The following is a 20,212-nucleotide window of genomic DNA, read 5'->3' as shown; positions in this document are numbered from 1 at the left end:
CACTGTATTGAGCTATATTATTTGGCACTCTAGCTCACAAATCTCCCACAATGACATTATGCTCTCTGGAAGACATGCCGTCCTGTACTTAGAGTAAACAACCTCTCAAACCAAGAACCTTAGCAATAATGCACACTGGCGGCTGCTTTCCTTGATGTAACAGAACAGTTTCACTCATTTAGTCAAATATATTGAAGGGCAATGGGATGGCAGTGCAGCATTAGTCTTCAAGCAATCTTAGCTGCAAGTCACACTGAAATGAATCCAGGAAATACACAACATTAAAGAGGCAATGTGCTTGCAAAATGCCAATTCATTGTGACTTCAGTACTAGAGTGTGTGAAGGAGGTGGGTAGGAGTAGGTGCTTACGATTGCGCTTGCCTTCCTCATCGGCTTCATCCTCGTTCTCGGGGTCGATGTCCTCGGCCTGAGTGATCCAGTCCAGATACCCCTTCAGATCCTCCTCGAGCTGCTGCTTCTCACGAAGCTTCTGGAAGTCTCCACGAGCTTTGGCCTTTTCTCTCTCCTTGGAGAACTCTCTGGGTTCGCAGAAGCACACACAGACGCAAATTAATAAAAATAGACCAACACAGAAATTAACACACTGTCACTGCAAACAGCACACAGCAATGAGTTTAAGTCACCACCAACAATGGAAGATTACTCAGTCATGAAATTTTCCAGCAACTGCATTTTGTACATATTTCAATACATCAGCCGCAACAATTTGAATGCCTTGTGTGTTTTTTGTAACCCTAGCCACTGGAGGGAGATGTACACCTTTGAATGACAACACATCACTATATTCAGAGAGCTAGTGTATCGTTTGTTGGTTCCATAGTAGAGCATCTTATTCATACAGAAAAAGAAACAGAGGTAAAAAAAAAAAAAAAATGCCTCAAGAGACATGCAGTGTTTGCACCACATCTCAGTTCACAGTTTATATACAACAAAGACAACTGGTAGATACTACAGAAACTACATACAGTGTTGGAAGAAATCAAAAAGTGCGGTCAAGATATGCATGGTAAGTCACACTTGTCACTGAATGCAAAAACTGTGTTTAGGCTATGACTGAATAATTGCTTAACATGAGTGGAAATTCATTATCTGAAAATAGGATGCATATCACTAAAAAGAATTCTGACAAAAATAACGACGTTTGATAGACCCCTAGCTACACTAAAAATGTAGTGAAGCCATATCTGATAAAATGACACAATCTTATTCAATGTATACATATTAAAATATATTCAAAATGTTGATTCGGTTACAAAGACTGTATTTTGGTCAGTAATCTGGAGCCTGAACCTGGGATGTTCATTCATTAGCCCCATCTCAATCCACTGACAGGACTGCTAGAGTGTCTGAGTTCATGATTATGTTAACCTTGTTGACTTTTGCATCCTCCCCTTTAAAATCAGGCTGTGCTTCAGCTGGTCAACCATCCAGAGTTAATTCTACTGTAATACCCCACCCCCACTCCTCTGAGCTGGGAAAGCAAACTGAGGTTTGAGAGAGCTTAGGAGCACAGAGGGAGTGAAGGGCGAGGAATAAGATTAATTTCTCTCTCAGGAGGTTGGGTGGGATGGGGCGGGGGAGGAAACACTCACTTTGCAGCTGCTGTGGAAAGGACGTGGCAGTGGGGGGCCAACAAAGGTCAGAGATGCACAGCTAAAATGTATACAACGTTTGTCTAAAGATTGTACCTTACTACAGCCAATCACTAGCTTGATATGTCTCTATATGCTTCTGTAGGCTTTGTGTTTTGAGTATCTCCAGTGCCAAGTGGGTGTACCAAAGAGCATATAGCTAACACCGCTCCCTATACACAGCACACTGTGTACACACTTCACACACTGCAAACCAAAACCACTGCCTCTTACCCACTTAGCACACCCAACACAAGGTTAAGCACGAAAAAGGAGCCCAGAATGATCAGGCTAACAAAATAAATCCAAGGTGTTTCCCATCCGATGGCATCATTGACCTGCAGGAGTTAAGAGCAACCAGTTAACGGACAGCAACACACGCAGAGACAGAGGAGAACGAGGTGCTTACCCGCTCAACACACCCAAAACCAGGTTAAGAACGAAAAAGGAGCCGAAGATCACAAGACTGACAAAGTACACCCATGGAAGCTCAAATCCCATAGCATCATTCATCTGGAGGAACAGGCATCACCAGAAGGGTCAGGAGGAGAGGAGAGAGAGAGAGAAAGAGAAGGATTGAAGAGAAAGGAAAAAAGAGCACAGCTGTTTAAGCTGGAAAATGTCAAAAAAGAAGAGAAGAAAGCATAAAGTAGCTTTGGACAAAAGGTTCTGTGGGAATACTGACAGAGTGCAAGGATAATATTGTTCGATGAATTGTTGAATGAATTCAAACAATTAATCAGATCAGATAAGAATAATAAAAGAGGTGGGACAGATGCATCTAGAACAGCCTCATCATCAGCATGTCAGTTGTATCCTGGCTTTGCGTCTGATCTAAACAGACATCTAAGCTGAAGGCATGTGGGGAGTCACAGGTCATTGAACTGGGTGGACCATGAGGGACTCACCCAGTAGAGCACGTCCGTCCAGCCCTCCATGGTGATACACTGAAACACCGTCAGCATGGCAAACATGAAGTTGTCAAAGTTGGTGATGCCACCGTTGGGACCGTGCCAGCCCTCCCTGCACTCGGTGCCGTTGATGGGGCATTGGCGCCCGTGCCCTGAGATTGCACATGGAGCTGGCTCCTCCTCCGCTAACACATCTTCAGGAAGAGAGGAAGAAAGGCGGGATTGGAAATCACTAATTTTTTTAATGCCAATGCTGAAATTACTGCAAATAACTGAGAAGATTTTAAGACACAACGTCTTGTTTCTAAAAGTTTCTCTGTCACCAATAAAAGCACAAAATTCTTTGTGACATCCAGTGCAAACCACAGCAAACTGCAAAAACGTTATCCAAGGATGGCTGAACAATATGATTAAAAATCTATTATTATTGTTATTGTTATTATCATTTTGACAGATATTGACAGACATTTACTGGCATTTGATGGGAATGATAATTTTATTATCATGAATTTCATTTGCACTAAAAAAAAAAAAAAATGATGACGGGATTTTTATGACTTTTTTTGCTACTTTTTAAAATCTGGGGAATACGAACTGTAGGCCGGGGCGTCTCTGTAGCACCACAATACTACATTTGTAATGATGTATTGCCACATATTTGACCTTTATCAAAAACTGCAGTTCCTGCAATTTGGATGTTGCATTTAGCCATATCGTGATTTCAATATTTTGATGAAACGTCAGCTCTACTTCCAGGTTAATATACAGGCTTCATGTGCTGGCGGTTTCCTCTGAAATAAATAGGAGCTGCACAGACTGATTTGCATTTTAGCTCGTAGAAAAATGCACCATCACCATCTTTCCGTTGTTCATAGAACTTGATATATTGATGCCATGCCTCTCTTTTTCCAGGTAGTGTTGCAACTAGAGATACACCTATCATATTCAATCCAACAGTCAAAACAAACTGATTGAACATAATATGATGGCAGCACTGGCTGACTTTTTGGGAGACTGAATTAGCTTTCTACAATATGTGAGGCAATAACGCACATAGGCTTGTTTTATTTTGTCACACTGTGTATCCGAATGTGGAGACTCTTGTACATCTGTTCAACTGAGCTGAATGTATAACAGTCCCAGAGCATGCATTAGGCTTATCTTAAGTTAGCGATCAAACTGAAGTGTATCTTTATATTTGCAATAATCTGTGTACGAGAAAAGTCGATTCAGACAAACTGACATGCGGTCAAGAGAGCGTACCTGTGCCAGGAATATAGCAGGTCGCGTGCATTTTACCGATGAAAAGCTCCAGGCCAATAATAGCATAGATGATAATGACAAACAAGACCAGGAGGGCAATGTGAAGGAGAGGGACCATGGCTTTAATGATGGAGTTCAACACCACCTGTAAACCTAAGCAAGGAGGAAAATACACAGGTTATATGGAGCTTGGGTGTGCTTTGCCAGTGTATGAAGGCATGCATGTGATGCACAAACTGGATAACTTATTTTGGCTGAAACCAGGCTTGCTGGTATTGCAAAAATATTTCTTGTATGCCCAGACAGTCCATTAATTTATGAATTTGTCCTTTTGTTGCATCTCCCTCTAGTTTCTAAATGTCTAAATAAACATGCAAATAAGTGAACTGCTCACTCTTGAATATTTTTTTTAATTAATCACAATCATATCATTTTTTTATATCTTCTTTTGAGAGAGGAAAAAGCCAAATATACAAAGGTTGACATGGTTAACATCATGACAGGTTAATGAAGACACAAAACAGATTTTAAATTTAGTTCATCAACATTGTTCCATGTGAATCTACAAGAAGAGGGTTCCTTTGTGTGGCTCTTGTTTTAAATTTGTGATCAGGTTTATGTTATATAAAAAGAACGTGCACTTATGCTATAACCATGAAGCTCAGAAATCTGTCTTTCTCAGTTGGTTTGTTTTTATTACATCCAGAGCTCATGTCTCCAAGGCATTGATTTATACTGTTAGTCTTTTTTTAGAAAAAATGTCCTCAGGGGCGGCACACAGGCCATATGGACTCATCATGTTTAACCCCTCACCCCGCAAATGCAAATAATTCAGGCAAAACACTCCCTAGCACTCAGAGGAAAGGGAGTTGGCGATGTGTTGAAAGAAGATGAAATAGTAAAACAAGGCAAATCTGAGGGAGAGAGCTGGAGAGACCGGGCTGAGGAGGGCTGAGGAGGGCTGTGAGGCTGAGAGGCGTCTTCACATGTGCAGTTCAGAGGTGGTCATTACTCACTGGGTACTCCTGAGACCAGCCGCAGGGGTCGCAGCACACGGAAGGCTCGAAGGGCTTTAACATCAAATCCACCTGGCTTGCCCCCGTGGCCGTGCATCGACGGGTGGGTACTAGCTCCGACAGCTTCTGGCTTCTCATCTTTGGTCAAAACCTCCAAGACAACACTGAACAGTCTGTCGGAAAACAAAGAAAGAGCCTCACACCTCTAATAAAGCACATTTTATTTTTTTTTTATTAGTCTGCCAAGAACAACTACTCTGAGTTTTGAGTTTTGTACCTGAACTATGTTCCAGAAGAGGCTAACCTAAGCAATTTTTTTCCGTCTCAAGGCTATGATACAGCAGATGGTTAGCACTTCCAAGCAACACAGATGTGCAGTTTTCACATGAATTAGGTTCAACATCATTTGATTATACTGCTGTCTTTTCCTGTGTTAGGACACTAACAACAACAAAATCTGGTAACACTTTTTAGTAAAGCAAATACCTGAGATCTAGTAGGTGGCAACAAAATGTAATTCCTTCTAATTATTTTGACGTGTTCTAAAAACAATAACAACAGGAAATTTATCAATGCATTATATGGAACCTAAATGGTAACCTCTTGGCAATACGTTGTAATACTTACTGGTATTAACACTAAAGGTGCATTGTATACAAAAGGAGGGTAGGTCTTGTTAATTAAACACTATTCATGGGTAATTCATGGGTAAAATCCAGTGGAAAGAAAGTTATAAATAAAGTGATGACATTCACAGTAATTGAATTCACTGTGATACCAATAACAAATAAAAAACATCACTCAAACCAAAACAATACCACTTGGTAAGTCAGCACTACCATTAGCATCAGCTGCTTAATTAGTGCCATTGTGGAAACAGGGTTATAAAACAAAGTGATTATGATTTTGCACTAACTAAAGAATTCTTATCACCTATGGTGCAGTGACAGGCTGTGGCCCAGGAGAGAGCATGAACACGTCTCTGAAACGTTTGCAAAAAAAAAAAAAAAGCAACTTTCATTCACTAAATGACGTCATAGTTGTGGGAGGGAACATCCAAAGTGCTTAGTAATTTGAAACGCGCATACATGATTTAAGGACGTGATCAAGATGGTTCATTCAGATTTTGTTGTTTTGTTTCTTTTTGTTTCTTCGACTGGTTGACGCATTATTTTTTTCTACAAAGACAGTAACTTGGTAGTAATGTTGTCTTTACAACCATTTTTCCTTGAGTGAGAGCATTTATATTTAATACTGTCACCTCCTCAAAGTATTGTTCACTGACAGCAAAAACTAGATTCTCAGTATAATTATACATTATATGTTTTTACTTTATTTTACTTTATTTCAGTAATATAGTAATACTGACTTAATAAGTTATACTGCTTTGAGAAATGGTGTTTGTCGTCAGGAATTGTTACTACGCTAAAATATCAGTTTTTCTGTGAATGGCATCACTTTATTCATAGTCCTCTTCCCATAATATAACACATAACACAGACATTAACCTGGTAACACTGAAAAAGCACAAAATCTTCACACTTTACTACAAAACTGTTAAACACAATGCACCTCTCATGTCAATATCAGTAAATATCTGCTATTACAGCTTGTTACCACATGCTTCCACATGATACACGGGTATTATTTTTGAAGAAGTAGACAAAATAATAACCAGCAATTACTTTTTTCTTGCCAAATAGTTACCTACTAGAGTGCATGCCAAATATTTATAATATTCTAATACAGTGCTACGAAAAAATATTTAAAATGTATAGGGAGTGATAGGGATGCTGAGCCCTGTGACAAGATGCCACCCACCCCTTACACACACACACACACACACACACACACACACTGATGTGTCTGACTTTGTACAGTAGCACCTTGCCTCTCTCCCTGGAGGCTCAGTGCTCCTCCTCTGCCCCCCACAAGCAGCAGCCCTGCATACAGCCGAGAAAAGTACCACAAGAACCGGCCACTGCTGTACAGTAGTATCATCGTGAAATCACAGTGATTCGCTGTGGCGCAGCAGCAAACCTCTTCCCACAAAAGAGGACACTTCATTACAGTCAGTTACACGTTCCTCACCTAGCCATGAGGGGAAATCATCTCAACACATCACATCAAAGCCGCGTACTAAAAGCACTGAATGGAGCTGCCAATCGGGGCTGCAGGGGAATCTTTAGGCTCATAAGCACAGTCTGCTCAGACTTATGTTACCCTGAGGTTGTCATTACACATCCACTGGTGTTCAAAAGATCATCCTTCTTTATATATTGCCACCTTTTCGCTGAATGCACTTGAGCTTGCCCATTTTGTAGCAAAAATGTGATACGTCTGATTCCCTTATAAGTGAAGCCAAATCATTTAAATTGAAAGTTTTCATAAAAAATGTTCTTCATCTTCAGTTTTCTTGCTTCCCCTCAGAATTACCCTGACAACAATCCTTGATTTTTTTTTGCCTTTAATAAACTTAATAGTTGCTGTTGGTGGGTGAAAACCATATATCTCAAGAACTTTTCAGAAACTAAGAAAAACAGTCTTGTTTTGTTACTTGCTGTACATTATTCAGTTAATCTAATTAATTTGAAAAAGGTTTCATAAATCCAAGGCTTGCAGAAATTTGTCAAATTAAGTTAAAATTTGAGTTACATGCTTTTCAGGCAAAAGTAATCAATATTCTTTTTCATGACCTCACTGCTATTTTTTAAGTGTGTTTCTCAATTTCACAAATATCTTTTGCTCAGTGAATTTACATTTCTCAAACATGACCCCGTTTAGCTTTTAATGAAACTGGTCTGGTTTAAATAAATTATAGTGATCATAAATAAATGTAAAATATCAGAACAGAATTTGGTCTGTCGTAATATGGAAGAAACAGTAGCTGACCTCCAGTGTGATTTGTGTATCCATTGCAGAGCTATATTGACACAGTTATATTTAGATATTCAGTATTGACAGGATTATTTTAGTGTGCTATTTCAGTGATTTAGCAGCCACAGTCAGTCTTCACAGCAGGAGCGGCAGTCTTTGCATTTGACTGCATGGCAGATCAACCCTGCATGCTACATACAGACAGAGATCTGACCTAGCTACCCACTGGACTGTGTGTGTATTAGAGGAGAGATAGAGGGAAAATAGAGAGGAGGATAGGGGATAAAAAAGAGAGGCAGTGATGAGGGTGAAGATAACAAGAGGGGAGGATGCAGGAGATAGGAACAGGGGCAATGTGAGGTGGAGAAGTGTAAAGTATGAAGTCCTAGAATTTTGAAGATCAAAATGGAAGGGGGACGCAGTAAGTAAGAGTGGGATGGGAGAGTGTGTGAGCAAAAGAGAGTCAGAGGGAAGAGAGGAGAGAGGAGAGGAGAGAAAGATGGGAGGCAGGGTGGGAGAGGAGATGAAGTATGGCGAGATGGTGACTCACTCCAGTGGTGGTAAAGCTCTGATTTATTCTCTCTGTCTTTTCTGGGTCATATACTGTGGGCGTATGAGGGTCTCTATTAGCACTTGGCCGCTTGTAGAAGAGGCTTAAGCAACTTTAAGTTAAACACCGTCTGCGTGTCTCAGGAATACTGTACGTCGCAACTGTCGAGGAGAGATCAGAGTGCAAATCCTAATCCCAAACTGAAATCACAAAAACTCACGACCTTGCCTGCAAGCATGGGCCGCATCTCTTGAATCAGCTGAAGAAATGCCCATTGACTCGCACGCAGTACTAAGGAATGTTATTCACTATATTTATAAAACCAAAACAATACATCTAAGTGGTGAACATAAGGACTTACCCAATGACGACAATGACAAAATCCAGCATGTTCCAGCCGTTTCTCACGTATGCATTCTGGTGCATCACCAAACCATAGGCGATAATCTTCAGAAAGGTCTCAATTGTGAAAATGATGAGGAAGGCATACTCAACTGTTTCCTGTAGACACAGAAAAAAGATGACAGTTGGTTTTATGGGAATTTAAATAATGTTGAATTATCACAGGGAAAACAGTAGGGGGGTATTAATATGTTGGGTGGAAAATTTGCATAAACACACTGGGAGACTGACACAGAAACACCTACGGACACAAACAGAGATGAAGACATGATATAGAATCAAGCAAACACACAATTCAGCTCTGTGGTGTTTTTGAATGTGCTCAATGGAGTGAGGCAGCTAATCCCATTGAAAGACAATGGGACTTTGAAGAAGAAAGCAAAAATGAGTAGGCTTGAGAGAAAGCTAAGGAGACACATATCGTTACGTAAATGCCAATCACACAGATGACTGCAAAGGGAACGCATAAGTTGTACACACACACACACACACACACACACACACACACACACACACACAGAGGATGCTTTGGGATTAGCCAGTCAGATGTGTTTGGGCCAAGAAAAGCTGAGTGACTAAATAATCCAGCTGATCAAAGTCACATTCTGCGTTTCCTCTAAAAAGCACAAGTAAAAACTCTCATTCAGTTGTATAGTATCGCTCTCAAGTGTGTGTGAGGTCATTACACGACGTTCTTCAACCAGACCAGCCAGCCACCCTCCACGGACTGATCACGTTTGGTTCTTAATCCATCAGATGAGGGCAAACGCATACCTGAATGCATAGTCACAGTTTCACCTATGCATATAGTCTCTAAACCCCTGGCTGACCTCCCTGACATTGCTTAGTAACACCTGGAGTGAAACACCAGCAACAGACCCAGGTTAAAATGACAGTGGAAACATAGCATGACATGATAAGAAAACTTGACTATGTGCAACAGACTGGTCAAAATTTCAACTGACATGGAAAAAGGTGGTTAGGCATGGGACGGTATGAAAATTGAGATTCACAATATTATCCCGATAATCATCAAAATATGGTCAAAAATTCACAATTATCCCAATAATGACAACTAACCCAATGTCAACTTTTCATTAGTGTTTTATCACAATCCATGTTAATATCCTGTATCATCCCATCCCTGCCAGTGGTTTACTATGAACACAAAGTACAGTCCAAAGTTTTGTAGGCCCATTACCAATGGAAACGGACAGATTAGTATCTTATTGGATGATTCAGTCACAGAAGAACTGGGTGATATTTTCAAAGGAGGCTGCCATCCGTACTGGCATGCTCAAGGTAAGCATGTCTAGCTGAGTCTCAACCACCAGGGAGTATTGTGATGTTCAAATAACCTTAACATAGTCTTGAAAAACTTCAAGTCTGTAGATACTTGAACATTTGAATGCATTTGAACTTAACAGATAGTAGCTAGTTACTGTCCATTGTCTAATCAGGTAATGACCTCCTTTTTCTCGTCTTCTGGTCTGGTCTTCTGGTTTTTCTTTTGTCTGATATAAACTTTTTCAATGTGTCACTTAAAAACCAAGATAAAAGACCCACATTTTAGACGCACGCCATGAGCCACTGTGCTAGACAGAGGGGATGTGGGAACACTCAAGCACTGGTGGAATTAGTTTTCTACAAAAAAAAAAAATCACCTTGCTGCTCTGCTAATCCGCCCATCTCCACTGGTTAATCACTTGCCATGACACAAAAAGGTCAAAACCCGCACTCGCAGCCTTCTCACAAACGTAAATGTGTTTATGTGAATGCTTTTTTTCCTCTTCCTCATATGAGCAGCCGTGCAGCCACAAACAAGGCTGCACTTAAACATTCAGACATTCTCTAGATGAGCAGGCCTGTAGCTTGTTGGCTGTCAGTAAACACATTGCTAATGGACAGAAGCGGCTTTGCACTGCCCTGTACCCCAAAACAAATGCCTACAATACTCTGTGTGTCATGCAGAGACCTTTTCAGCTGCCATACAAATTTGACTGAAGTGGCAAACCTGAGCTATATAAGCTTGGTTAATATTGCTTATGTCCACATATTTGTTTAGAAAAACAGGAACAGTTATCTAGCAAGCTTCCACGATACTATCTTCCTGTATGTTTCTGAGGCCATCTGCTTGTTGTTTAGATTGCTGTAGGCCTGACTGAACACCGGTGGGTCTAAATGATTCAGAGTTCTGGTAATAGAAAAAATTATCAGTCTGTGAATTCCTGTAATGCACTTAAGAACAGGCCGAAACCAAGCTGTCTTACAAATTACATTCTCTTTTTGCTCTTATTTCATCATAGAGAGTCGAGTAACCGCAGCGCTGCAGTGAATAATAATACCTGAATTCTTTTCTTAGATGCTTGCAGTTTTTTTAATGTATGGCTACTACACGACTGCTCTGACAGTCTGAAAAACCTTGCACAACTTTGGAGAACTTTTTCTCAGAACAATTTCTGACAATATAGCAAAGTTCACAAAGTCATATCTTCCTTTTTTTATGCTCTGGCTTTGAAGATTGCATCTTGTTCTTCCATAAAGTGTTTCAAGGAAAAAAAAAAAAAAGAAGAAGCCTTCTTGAGCTTTCCTGGAGCACACATCACCGCACACTTTTCTCACTGGGTATATTCCAAAAAGCCTAAATGTAATATGAGCTTCAGTCAGGTCCCAGAATACAGACGTTTCATGGTCCCACCTCTCAATATATACATTTTTGACAGAGGCTGATGTAAAAAAAAAAAAAAAAAAGAAAGAAAGAAAATGGGAGACTTATACTTTGAATAAAATGCCTTTCTTTAGAGGGCAGAGAGACATTAAAACTAACAATGCAATTCAGCACTGCACCAAAGACAAAGAGAACACAGGAACAGTAAGCCATCAGGTTGAGGTCGACTGGGAGTGAACTGGGAAGTGCGAGCTGAAAGTGAAAACACACACAGTGAGCTGAAGGTGGTAACTCCATGTTAGGAGCCGCTGCTGCTGCTGAGACAGGTGTATCAGAGGAGTGAGAAGGGTGTGTGTGTGTGTGTGTGTGTGTATGCATGAGGTGGACTACGGCACAGCGTGACTCAGCTGTTTAGGACAGCCCTGGGTCGTCCCAGGAGATATGAAACCACAGAGAGGCCTTCTTCATCCATTATGCATGAGGCAGGGCAGGTCAACATACAATCCACACACACACACACACACACACACACACACACTGCCCGGGACTCATAATATCTGTCTATACTCTTCTGAGGCAATCTAATACTGTCAGAAATGTCTCTTTCACAGCCAGAGGCACTATGGAAGGAGTGAATAGTGAATGAATTAGACACAGTCATTTAACTCTTCACATATGGGGATCTCACTGCATTCATACAAAACACACGACACATAATGCTATAAAACACACACACCACACACACACACAGATATAACCACACACTCTTCCTCAGGGAGTCCTTAATCCCCTGCTCCGTGTTCTCTTTGGACACCATAAATGCAGGAGTACTGTGGGCTGCAGGGCTCGTTTTGCTAACAGTTTACTGCAGATTGAGAGGACTACTTAGCCCAGAATAAGAGACATGGGCCTCTTTGTTACTGAAGTAAAAGGTTGAGTTGGGCTTACAGCTGCTGCATCTATGACAGAGCATGCTCGTGCCGCAGGGGGTGGACAGAGCAGAACGATTCACATAGGGATGGAGGGAAAGTGACAGAGTGACAAGTGAACAATTTCAGAGGCATTTACGGACCAAAATGACCAATGTTAAACTGCTGCAGTAATATTCCAGCGCATATAAGCTTCACCTACCAACTAAATACATACAGTGTAGACTATACACCTAATTCCCATGCTAATCAAAATGCAGTCACTACTTTTGGTGATGAGGTAGATATCAGCCACTTTGCATGTGCAGAATTCAAATATCAAATAGATAGATAGATATATAGATAGATAGATATACTTTACTGATCCCAACCAGGGAAATTCTCGTGTTACAGCAGCATCAGTAGAAACATAAAATAAAGTTAAATCAAATAGAATAAAGACTAAATATATACAATAAAGATTATAAAGACTAAAAACTAAAAATATACAATAAGCTAACCTAACCTAAGAATATGAGATATGAGATGTGAAATATACAGATGGTAATGAATATGAAATATACAGATGGAATTGAAGTATACAGATGATTGTAATAGATAGAGAGAGTTAGCATGAAACCACGAAACCAAGAACCAAGTGGCAGAACCCGACGCCCGGTACTGGGATTCAGGAACTATCAGACTTGATTCAGCCTCTTATGGAATCACCACTTCCCCTCCAGTCTGAAAAACAGGGTGAATGTATATTAATCTAGAAGTGTATATTAACCTAGGTTGTTAACCCTAAATTGCAACTTTGCGAATTTAAAACTAAAATAGACTTAAAAGTGAGATATCCTTTGATCCTGTGTGGTCTGTAATAATAATAATGATGATGATGATGATGATGATGATGATGATGATGATGATGATGATGCCAAAACAAGCTTACAATAGGATGTGAGCACCACGTGAGTTTGGCTTTCCAGGCTCTGGTAAATTTATGCAAATAGCCACTTCCTTGTTCATGAAAGCATGTAAGTTTAATAGCAAATGATAACCATTCCCTCTCAATTAACAACACATTTATTCATTCATCAGCAAACTTGAACTGCTAATCCAGGGTAGCATAAATAGAAAGACAGAGAGAGAGAGAGAGAGAGAGAGAGAGAGAGAGAGAGAGAGAGAGGAAACAGGCCTTTGGGGATGACCATAAATATCTCTGACTCATCTCAGTTTATTTGTGCTGTAAAGAGATTTACTGTAGTATGTTCCATTTTCACGTACAGTAGACACATACTGGATATAGATATTGTCAACAACTAATATATTCACTTCACTTGCTGCAGTTTTCCTAGGTATCCCTTACCTATTTCAACGCAGCTGAGCAAAACAACACAACACACACAAGCACACCACATATTCATATTTTAAAATGCATGCTAACAACACATGTAACCGTGCAGAGCAGGACACCACACGGCATACGCCTTCCTCCTCAAGCCCCCGGAGCCAGAGCAGCCCCATCACTAGCGTGCCACAGGGCGAATGTTCATGTCTACAAGCACCACTCAGTTCATCTCACAGGCTCGCAGAGCACAGCTCACCATATGATAAAGGATGCTAACCCGCTGAACCGTGCATCCTCATACATAACTCGCCATATGACCAACCCGGGCGGAGAATGGTAATGTTAACCTATGAGCAACTCAGATATCTACAATGCTCATGCAGTGTATTATCAGCATCATCATCATCATCTTCCAGAATACACGAGGAAAACCAAGAATTACATCCTGTGCACACGAATTGGAAATGCCATTGGAGATGAGAACAGTGCAAGACGTAAAATGTATTAATTATACAATATAATTAATACATTAATTAATATTAATAATTAATAGTACAACAACAATAACTATAATAATTCAAATCATAAGAATGAAGAATTATTCAGACTCAGCTGACAAAAAAAATGTGGAAAAAGCATGCAGTTCATTAGTGACACGAGAGGAGTATGAGAACTGTGCATACTCAACCGTTTAATAACGTGCCAGTTGACTCTAAATGGTCGTCGCTTAAAACCTTCCCTTGGCAATTTTAATTACTGCTGCTTTAACCAGGGCAGAGCCACTAACAAAATGCACCATTTGAACAACCATGTACAAACTCAGAGCGCAGCTACAATCGCATGAAACCATCATCAAACCATCAGCTTCACAGGGTCAAATCTATTTAAATACTGACTCAATGAAGCAAAGACGACTGACTACTGAATCTGAAACAAGATCAGAGACTCACTCTTTCAACATTAAAACACTGTGTTCAAAACCAGAGTACATGAAGGGGCTTTTGCCTAATTCAGCTCTGACCTTAGTTCTTATTCATTTATTTTTTATGTATATTATCTCGCTCTCTGTATATGTAAGAGCAGAGTAGGAAGCTGATCCAAAAGGAATAAAAATGTACCGATGAATTAGTCTATGACTGGACAGAGCAGGCCTTTCAACTGAAGCAACCACAATGATGAGTAAGAAGTTTACAGGCAGTAATAAATCTCAATGCTAGATGGTTAATTATATCAAAGGAGTGAATGCACTGGGAGGAGCCATGTGACTATAAAACACTGCCATATTTGAATACTGCAAGCGACTGCAACAGAAGCAAAAAAGTTTTTCCGGTCATTGTGGTATTGCACATTTTGTTGAAGGCTGACAATACAATACTATGAAGATCTTTCTCATGTACATTAAAAAAAAAAAAAAAACCTCAAACATAAGGCCCGTCTATGAACTGCTGCAGGCTGTACACTGGTATCAAATCCAAAATTCAAATTGCGTGTTCTGTTTCATTTAGAAGAGATCTGCGCATGTTGGCAAATATTGACTACTGACTGCCCAGGCTGTGAGAAGAGCATATGTGAATTCTTAAAACTGAGAACTAGTCCTTTTTTTTTTACAGCCCACGGGCAGGAACACTTTCCCCAGGAAGGCTGTTTCATGTATTTTTTGACTGCACGGCCACCTGAATGGAGTGTTGCCGCATGTGCGCGTATGAAAAGGCACATCTGTGCGTGTGGCAGTGAGCCCAGAGTCACATGAGTCAGAGTGACATCATGCATGTTTGATATCAGTTTATTATCACGGCGCTGCCTAGCAGAGACAACACAACAACAAACTATAAGCTATACATCACGCAATACACACAGGAATGCAAAACACAGACACGATGCACACAATATAACAGCACGCATACACAAAGCAAACAAAAGCCAAGACATGACTGTTAACCAAGTGATAAAACTCCCATTATTGGCCGTGTGACTATTTGTAAGTAGATGTGATCTGTGATCTCCTGAGTGTCAAAGTGACTCTGTAATGCCATTTTCTATTTGGTTCTGTACACAATGAGTGGGCATATATAGGACTCCCCTCATCACTCTGTCTCTCCTCTGACTCTTGTTATCTCCCTCCCCCATGTTCTCTTCATCTCCAGCTAACTCTCTTGCCTTCCCCTGTCTGTATAGATCAGTCATTGCCATCCAGGCAAGCCAGGGGGTTAGGGCAAGCCAGCATTTAGTGCTTCTTCACCGCCTACTTTCGCAGGTTTGCACAGTAAATAAGCGTGCTTGAGTGTGCAGCCTATATTGAGATGGCTGTTGAAGTGTATACTATGCAAGGGTCTTGTACTTATCTCAATTAAGCACACAGTGTGCATGTAGAGTTCATGTGAATCAAAAGGTCTCTGTTCCTCTTTCGCTGTTATATTCTAATGTTATCCCATAGATCAACACTGATCATTTAACTCACTGTCATTTATAGTCTTGCAAGTGTTGTCATGTCATGTTGATGAAATCACATAAGACATTTTATCTGCAGCCTACGTGTGTTAAGAACTTAATATTTTTTTTTATAGCTAAGTTGCTCCTGCAATCAACACTGAGCTGTTCACCACATGCAACAATAAAAACAACCTACATAATATAGTGTGTCTGCTGTTAGGAGTGTTAAACAACATGCTCCTCCACTCATGATCAATTTATAGGGCTGTGTCAATGTGTCCGTGTGTATTTGTGTGTGTGTGTGTGTGTGTGTGTGTGTGGCATTGTGGAGGCGGGCAGAACTACTGGAAGGTTGTGCATGTCGCTCTGCCAAGGAAAACACTACAACAAGTGCAGGTCATCTTAAGTGTACCCACACTACCTTGTGAATGTCTTCACACAGAAATAAAGCATCACACTGTTGCGTAAGGTTCGCTATGCATCGCTTAGTTTTGCCCTAAAGTTACACAGTGAACCTACTGTGTTACAACAGAGATGTAGCCCTCTCAGTGTACAGTACTGTGCGCTGCAGATGTAAAAGGCTGGGGAGTTTGGCTTTTTACAGCAATAACTCAACACAGGGAGCCTATCAATGTATGTTTCTTACAGCAGCAGGGTCAGAATATTACATTAAAGTGTGTCCTGTGCAGACCAGCCATCTGTCCGTCAGCCCAAAGTAGCTGCTGAGGGCCTGAGCTCATTAGCAAAACCATCAAAGCTTTGCCTGATTGTGTTTAATCATGCCAACAACAGCCAAATGCATGAAAATGCTTGATTGTTGAGGTAGGAAAGGGAGAAATGCTAAATCCACTAAACACGACCTGAGCAGAAAAAAATAATTCCATATAATCAAAAAAGGAAAATGTTGTTTGTTCATGGCTAAACACAGTAAAACAAGATAAAAGATAAAAGATAAAAGATTAAAAAAAAAATGGTGCTTGAGGAATAAATATTCAGATAATATTTTCATTTCAGATGACATTATTATCTAGGAGGGGACAGGAGAAGAAAAACAGATTCACACACACACACACACACACACACACACACACACACACACACACACACACACACACACACAAAAAAAAAAAAAAAAAGCCAGTTACAAATTTAAAGGCAAACACTGCTGCTCCCCTCTGTTTTTCAGCCAGCACGCCACTGTCACGTGCTTACTTTGTGCTTCAGTCTCTGGCACTGTGTGGCCGCACATGTAGCGCTTACTTAATATACATCTGCGTGCAAGTATGTGCACTGCGCCCATGCCTGCATTATCTGTGTGCATGCAAGGAAGAATGCATGACATGGCTGCCACTGAAATCTGCAATGACCAAACTCAGGAAATTAAAATAACCTTCCCAAGAGCCCAACTTCAGCTCTCCAGCTCTGCACCCAGGATGTCAAGTAACCAGCGTTTGAAATCTGTTTATTTTTTAATGAAAACAGTGGTGCAGCGCTGACCTGTACAATAAGCTTCTACGCTGATGCTAAGCTAATGGTTGATAGGCTTTACATTATAACACCAGGATAGCATTATTTCAAATGTTCTATCAAGGAAAACAACACAACTGATCTAAAATGTTAGTGTGCTTTTCTTGGAGCCGCTCTGCCTCAGTTAGTGAGCCTCAACGATCTCTCTTCATTTTTTTAGGCTACAACAGTCCTTCCCATTTGGATTTGATGTCATCTTTGGTTATCAAGTCTCGCCTGTTAAATTTATTTCTCCTGAGCCGAGTGCAGTCTCCCTCTCAGTCACTAACACACAAGCCTTGACAAACACACACACACACACACACACACACACACACACACACACACACACACACAAGAACAGAACACAACACACCCACACACCCACACACTGATACACAGTTTTCTAATAATCAATACTTCATTTGCTGTTTTGTTGCAAGGAACTATTATGTCATAATTAATTGATTATTAAGTTGTGGTTGGGAAGGTGCAGTGCAGATCTCCGGCAGGTGGATCTCGTCTTCTCTGGACTACAAGCAAAACTGAGGAGAGGCTCAGAAGCCAACTGTATTATCAAATTACAAATTAAATTACTGTATTATTCAAATACAATACAGTACAGTATATAAGATATGCTGTAAAACTCCTAAAGCCTCTCAAGATTAGGTTTTTGTTGTTCTCTGTATGTTTCATTTATCACAAACATTATACCAGTGGTTGGGAACCTGTGGCTCAAGAGCCATTTCTGACTCTTTGCTAGAAGGCATATGGCTTTCAAAAGACACCATGTTTCAAAAAGAGCACAAATTAAAATAGCAAAATTCAAATTTACTACTGAAGGTTTCTCTCTTTCTCTTTCTCTCTCTCTCTCTCTCTCTCTCTCTCACACACACACACACACACACACACACTAAAGAAAAGCAAAGATAAGTTATGAACCAGTGGCAGCTGAAGTCTGACATTTTTTACAGAGGTTTTTTTTTCAGTCTTTCCATTCTGTGTTTTGTTGACGTCCTTGTCAGCTGTGTGTAAAGTCACCCAAAAAAATGCAACACATGTCCTAGATTTTCATCTGTGATCTGAGTGAACATGGCCACAATAGGATACAAAAACAAGTGAGCTAGACAGTGAATGAAGAGAGAGAGTAGAAGTAGCAAAAACAAACGTTTTGCAAAGGTTCTGAATCACCGCGACCACGAGAGGTTCTTCATCATACAGACATAACTGTGCACAAAAAATGTTAGGCTGATAGGTCCAGTGGTTTCCGAGATTAGCCACAGACAGACACACACACACACACACACACACACAGGACCAAACACAATATCTCCTCAAGGCTGCCGCCGATCGGGGATAAAAATTTAAATAAATTGTTTAAAAGGCAGTTATACGTCAACGATCTTTATAATACTTTATAAATGGCAGTTGTATACCTCATCTATCATCTTGGACGAGGTGTGTAACTGTAATCTGCTGCCATGCTTGTAACTTGTGATGTGATGACAATGTAAGACTCATTCCTGAACAAAGACAGTTAAGTTACCTACTAAAGTTGTTTCTGTGTAAAGTCATGCTGTGCATGAGCCTAGTTAATACACTGGTGACTTCAATGTCACACTTTAGCTCACTAATTATTTATCTGTGTATGTGCGTGCTCACTGTTCACACAGCGGTGAGTCACTGGCTGAGAGCTGCACTGCTCATTAAAGCCTCTGCACAAAATCACCTGATCAGAGCTCAGAGCAACATGACAATGGAAGCGACATTTATTACTGTATAGTCAAATGTTTACTCAGTCAAATGTTTACGATCTTTGATTTGAACTTCAAGCAGATGGCAACATAAGCTCTGCCGATGCCTGAACAACACAAACCTGCAAATCATTCAAACTGAGAAGACAGATTATGATCATGAGGGCAGTGATACTGTCATCAGACCTCACTACTGTCACATTTAAAACATTTCCCCACATTATTGACAAAATGGCTGTATTACAACTACCTACATTATAACCTTTTGATAATGTAACAAACAAGTAACAATAAAAAGTGCAACAATCAGGTTAACATAATACATTTTCTATTAATATAATAATAAAAGTACCTACCAATAACAATAACTAAGTTAATAAAAACTTTTTCAGGTTCATGATTAATTTCCAACTTTCAATAATTCAATAACTGATAATCTATTTATAGTCAGAAATCTGAAAAAGGGATGAACGTGTGTGGAAATGTACTTTGGCAATGGCTGTTAATGTAATGTACATTCATTTTAACCTTGCCAAAGCTGCCCGAGGCAACTTTGCACACTGGCCGCTCCAAATAGCAGAGAGAGGTAATTGACTGAAACATTTAAACTTCGATAACCAGCAGTCCTGTAATGTGAGAAAAAAAATATATGAACTGCGCAAACTCATGCTTAACAGCCCATCTGGTCTGCGATGCTTTTAGACTAAAGGACACAAAAAGGGATGAGAGAGGCAAAAGATCTGATGTTGGTGTGTCCAGCTTTCTTACAGAAAAATAAAAATGATAAAGTTAGGTGCCAGAGAAGCCAATAAAACCCACAGGGGCTTGTCAGGCAGCTCTTGTAGCAGGAAACTTCCAAAATGAAATTAATTACAACCAATAATATAATCTAAACAACAAAAAAACCCTCATAAAGCGACTAG

General features: G+C 40.2%; 1 protein-coding gene across 1 annotated transcript in view; it reads right to left on the bottom strand.

Annotated features, from left to right (window-relative positions):
* LOC115358772 (voltage-dependent L-type calcium channel subunit alpha-1D-like) overlaps nucleotides 1–20,212 on the bottom strand; it is a 68,070-nt gene that overhangs the window by 36,095 nt on the left and 11,763 nt on the right. Inside the window, 6 exon segments of the mRNA XM_030050780.1 lie at nucleotides 371–540; nucleotides 2,063–2,166; nucleotides 2,562–2,758; nucleotides 3,828–3,980; nucleotides 4,844–5,016; nucleotides 8,632–8,771. Coding sequence (XP_029906640.1) covers nucleotides 371–540; nucleotides 2,063–2,166; nucleotides 2,562–2,758; nucleotides 3,828–3,980; nucleotides 4,844–5,016; nucleotides 8,632–8,771 — 937 coding nt within the window.

Source organism: Myripristis murdjan, chromosome 5 (genome assembly GCF_902150065.1).
Source record: "Myripristis murdjan chromosome 5, fMyrMur1.1, whole genome shotgun sequence".
In the NCBI taxonomy this organism is placed as follows: Eukaryota; Metazoa; Chordata; class Actinopteri; order Holocentriformes; family Holocentridae; genus Myripristis; species Myripristis murdjan.
Note: the sequence above shows the minus strand (reverse complement) of the source record. Positions and strands in the feature narration are given on the sequence as shown.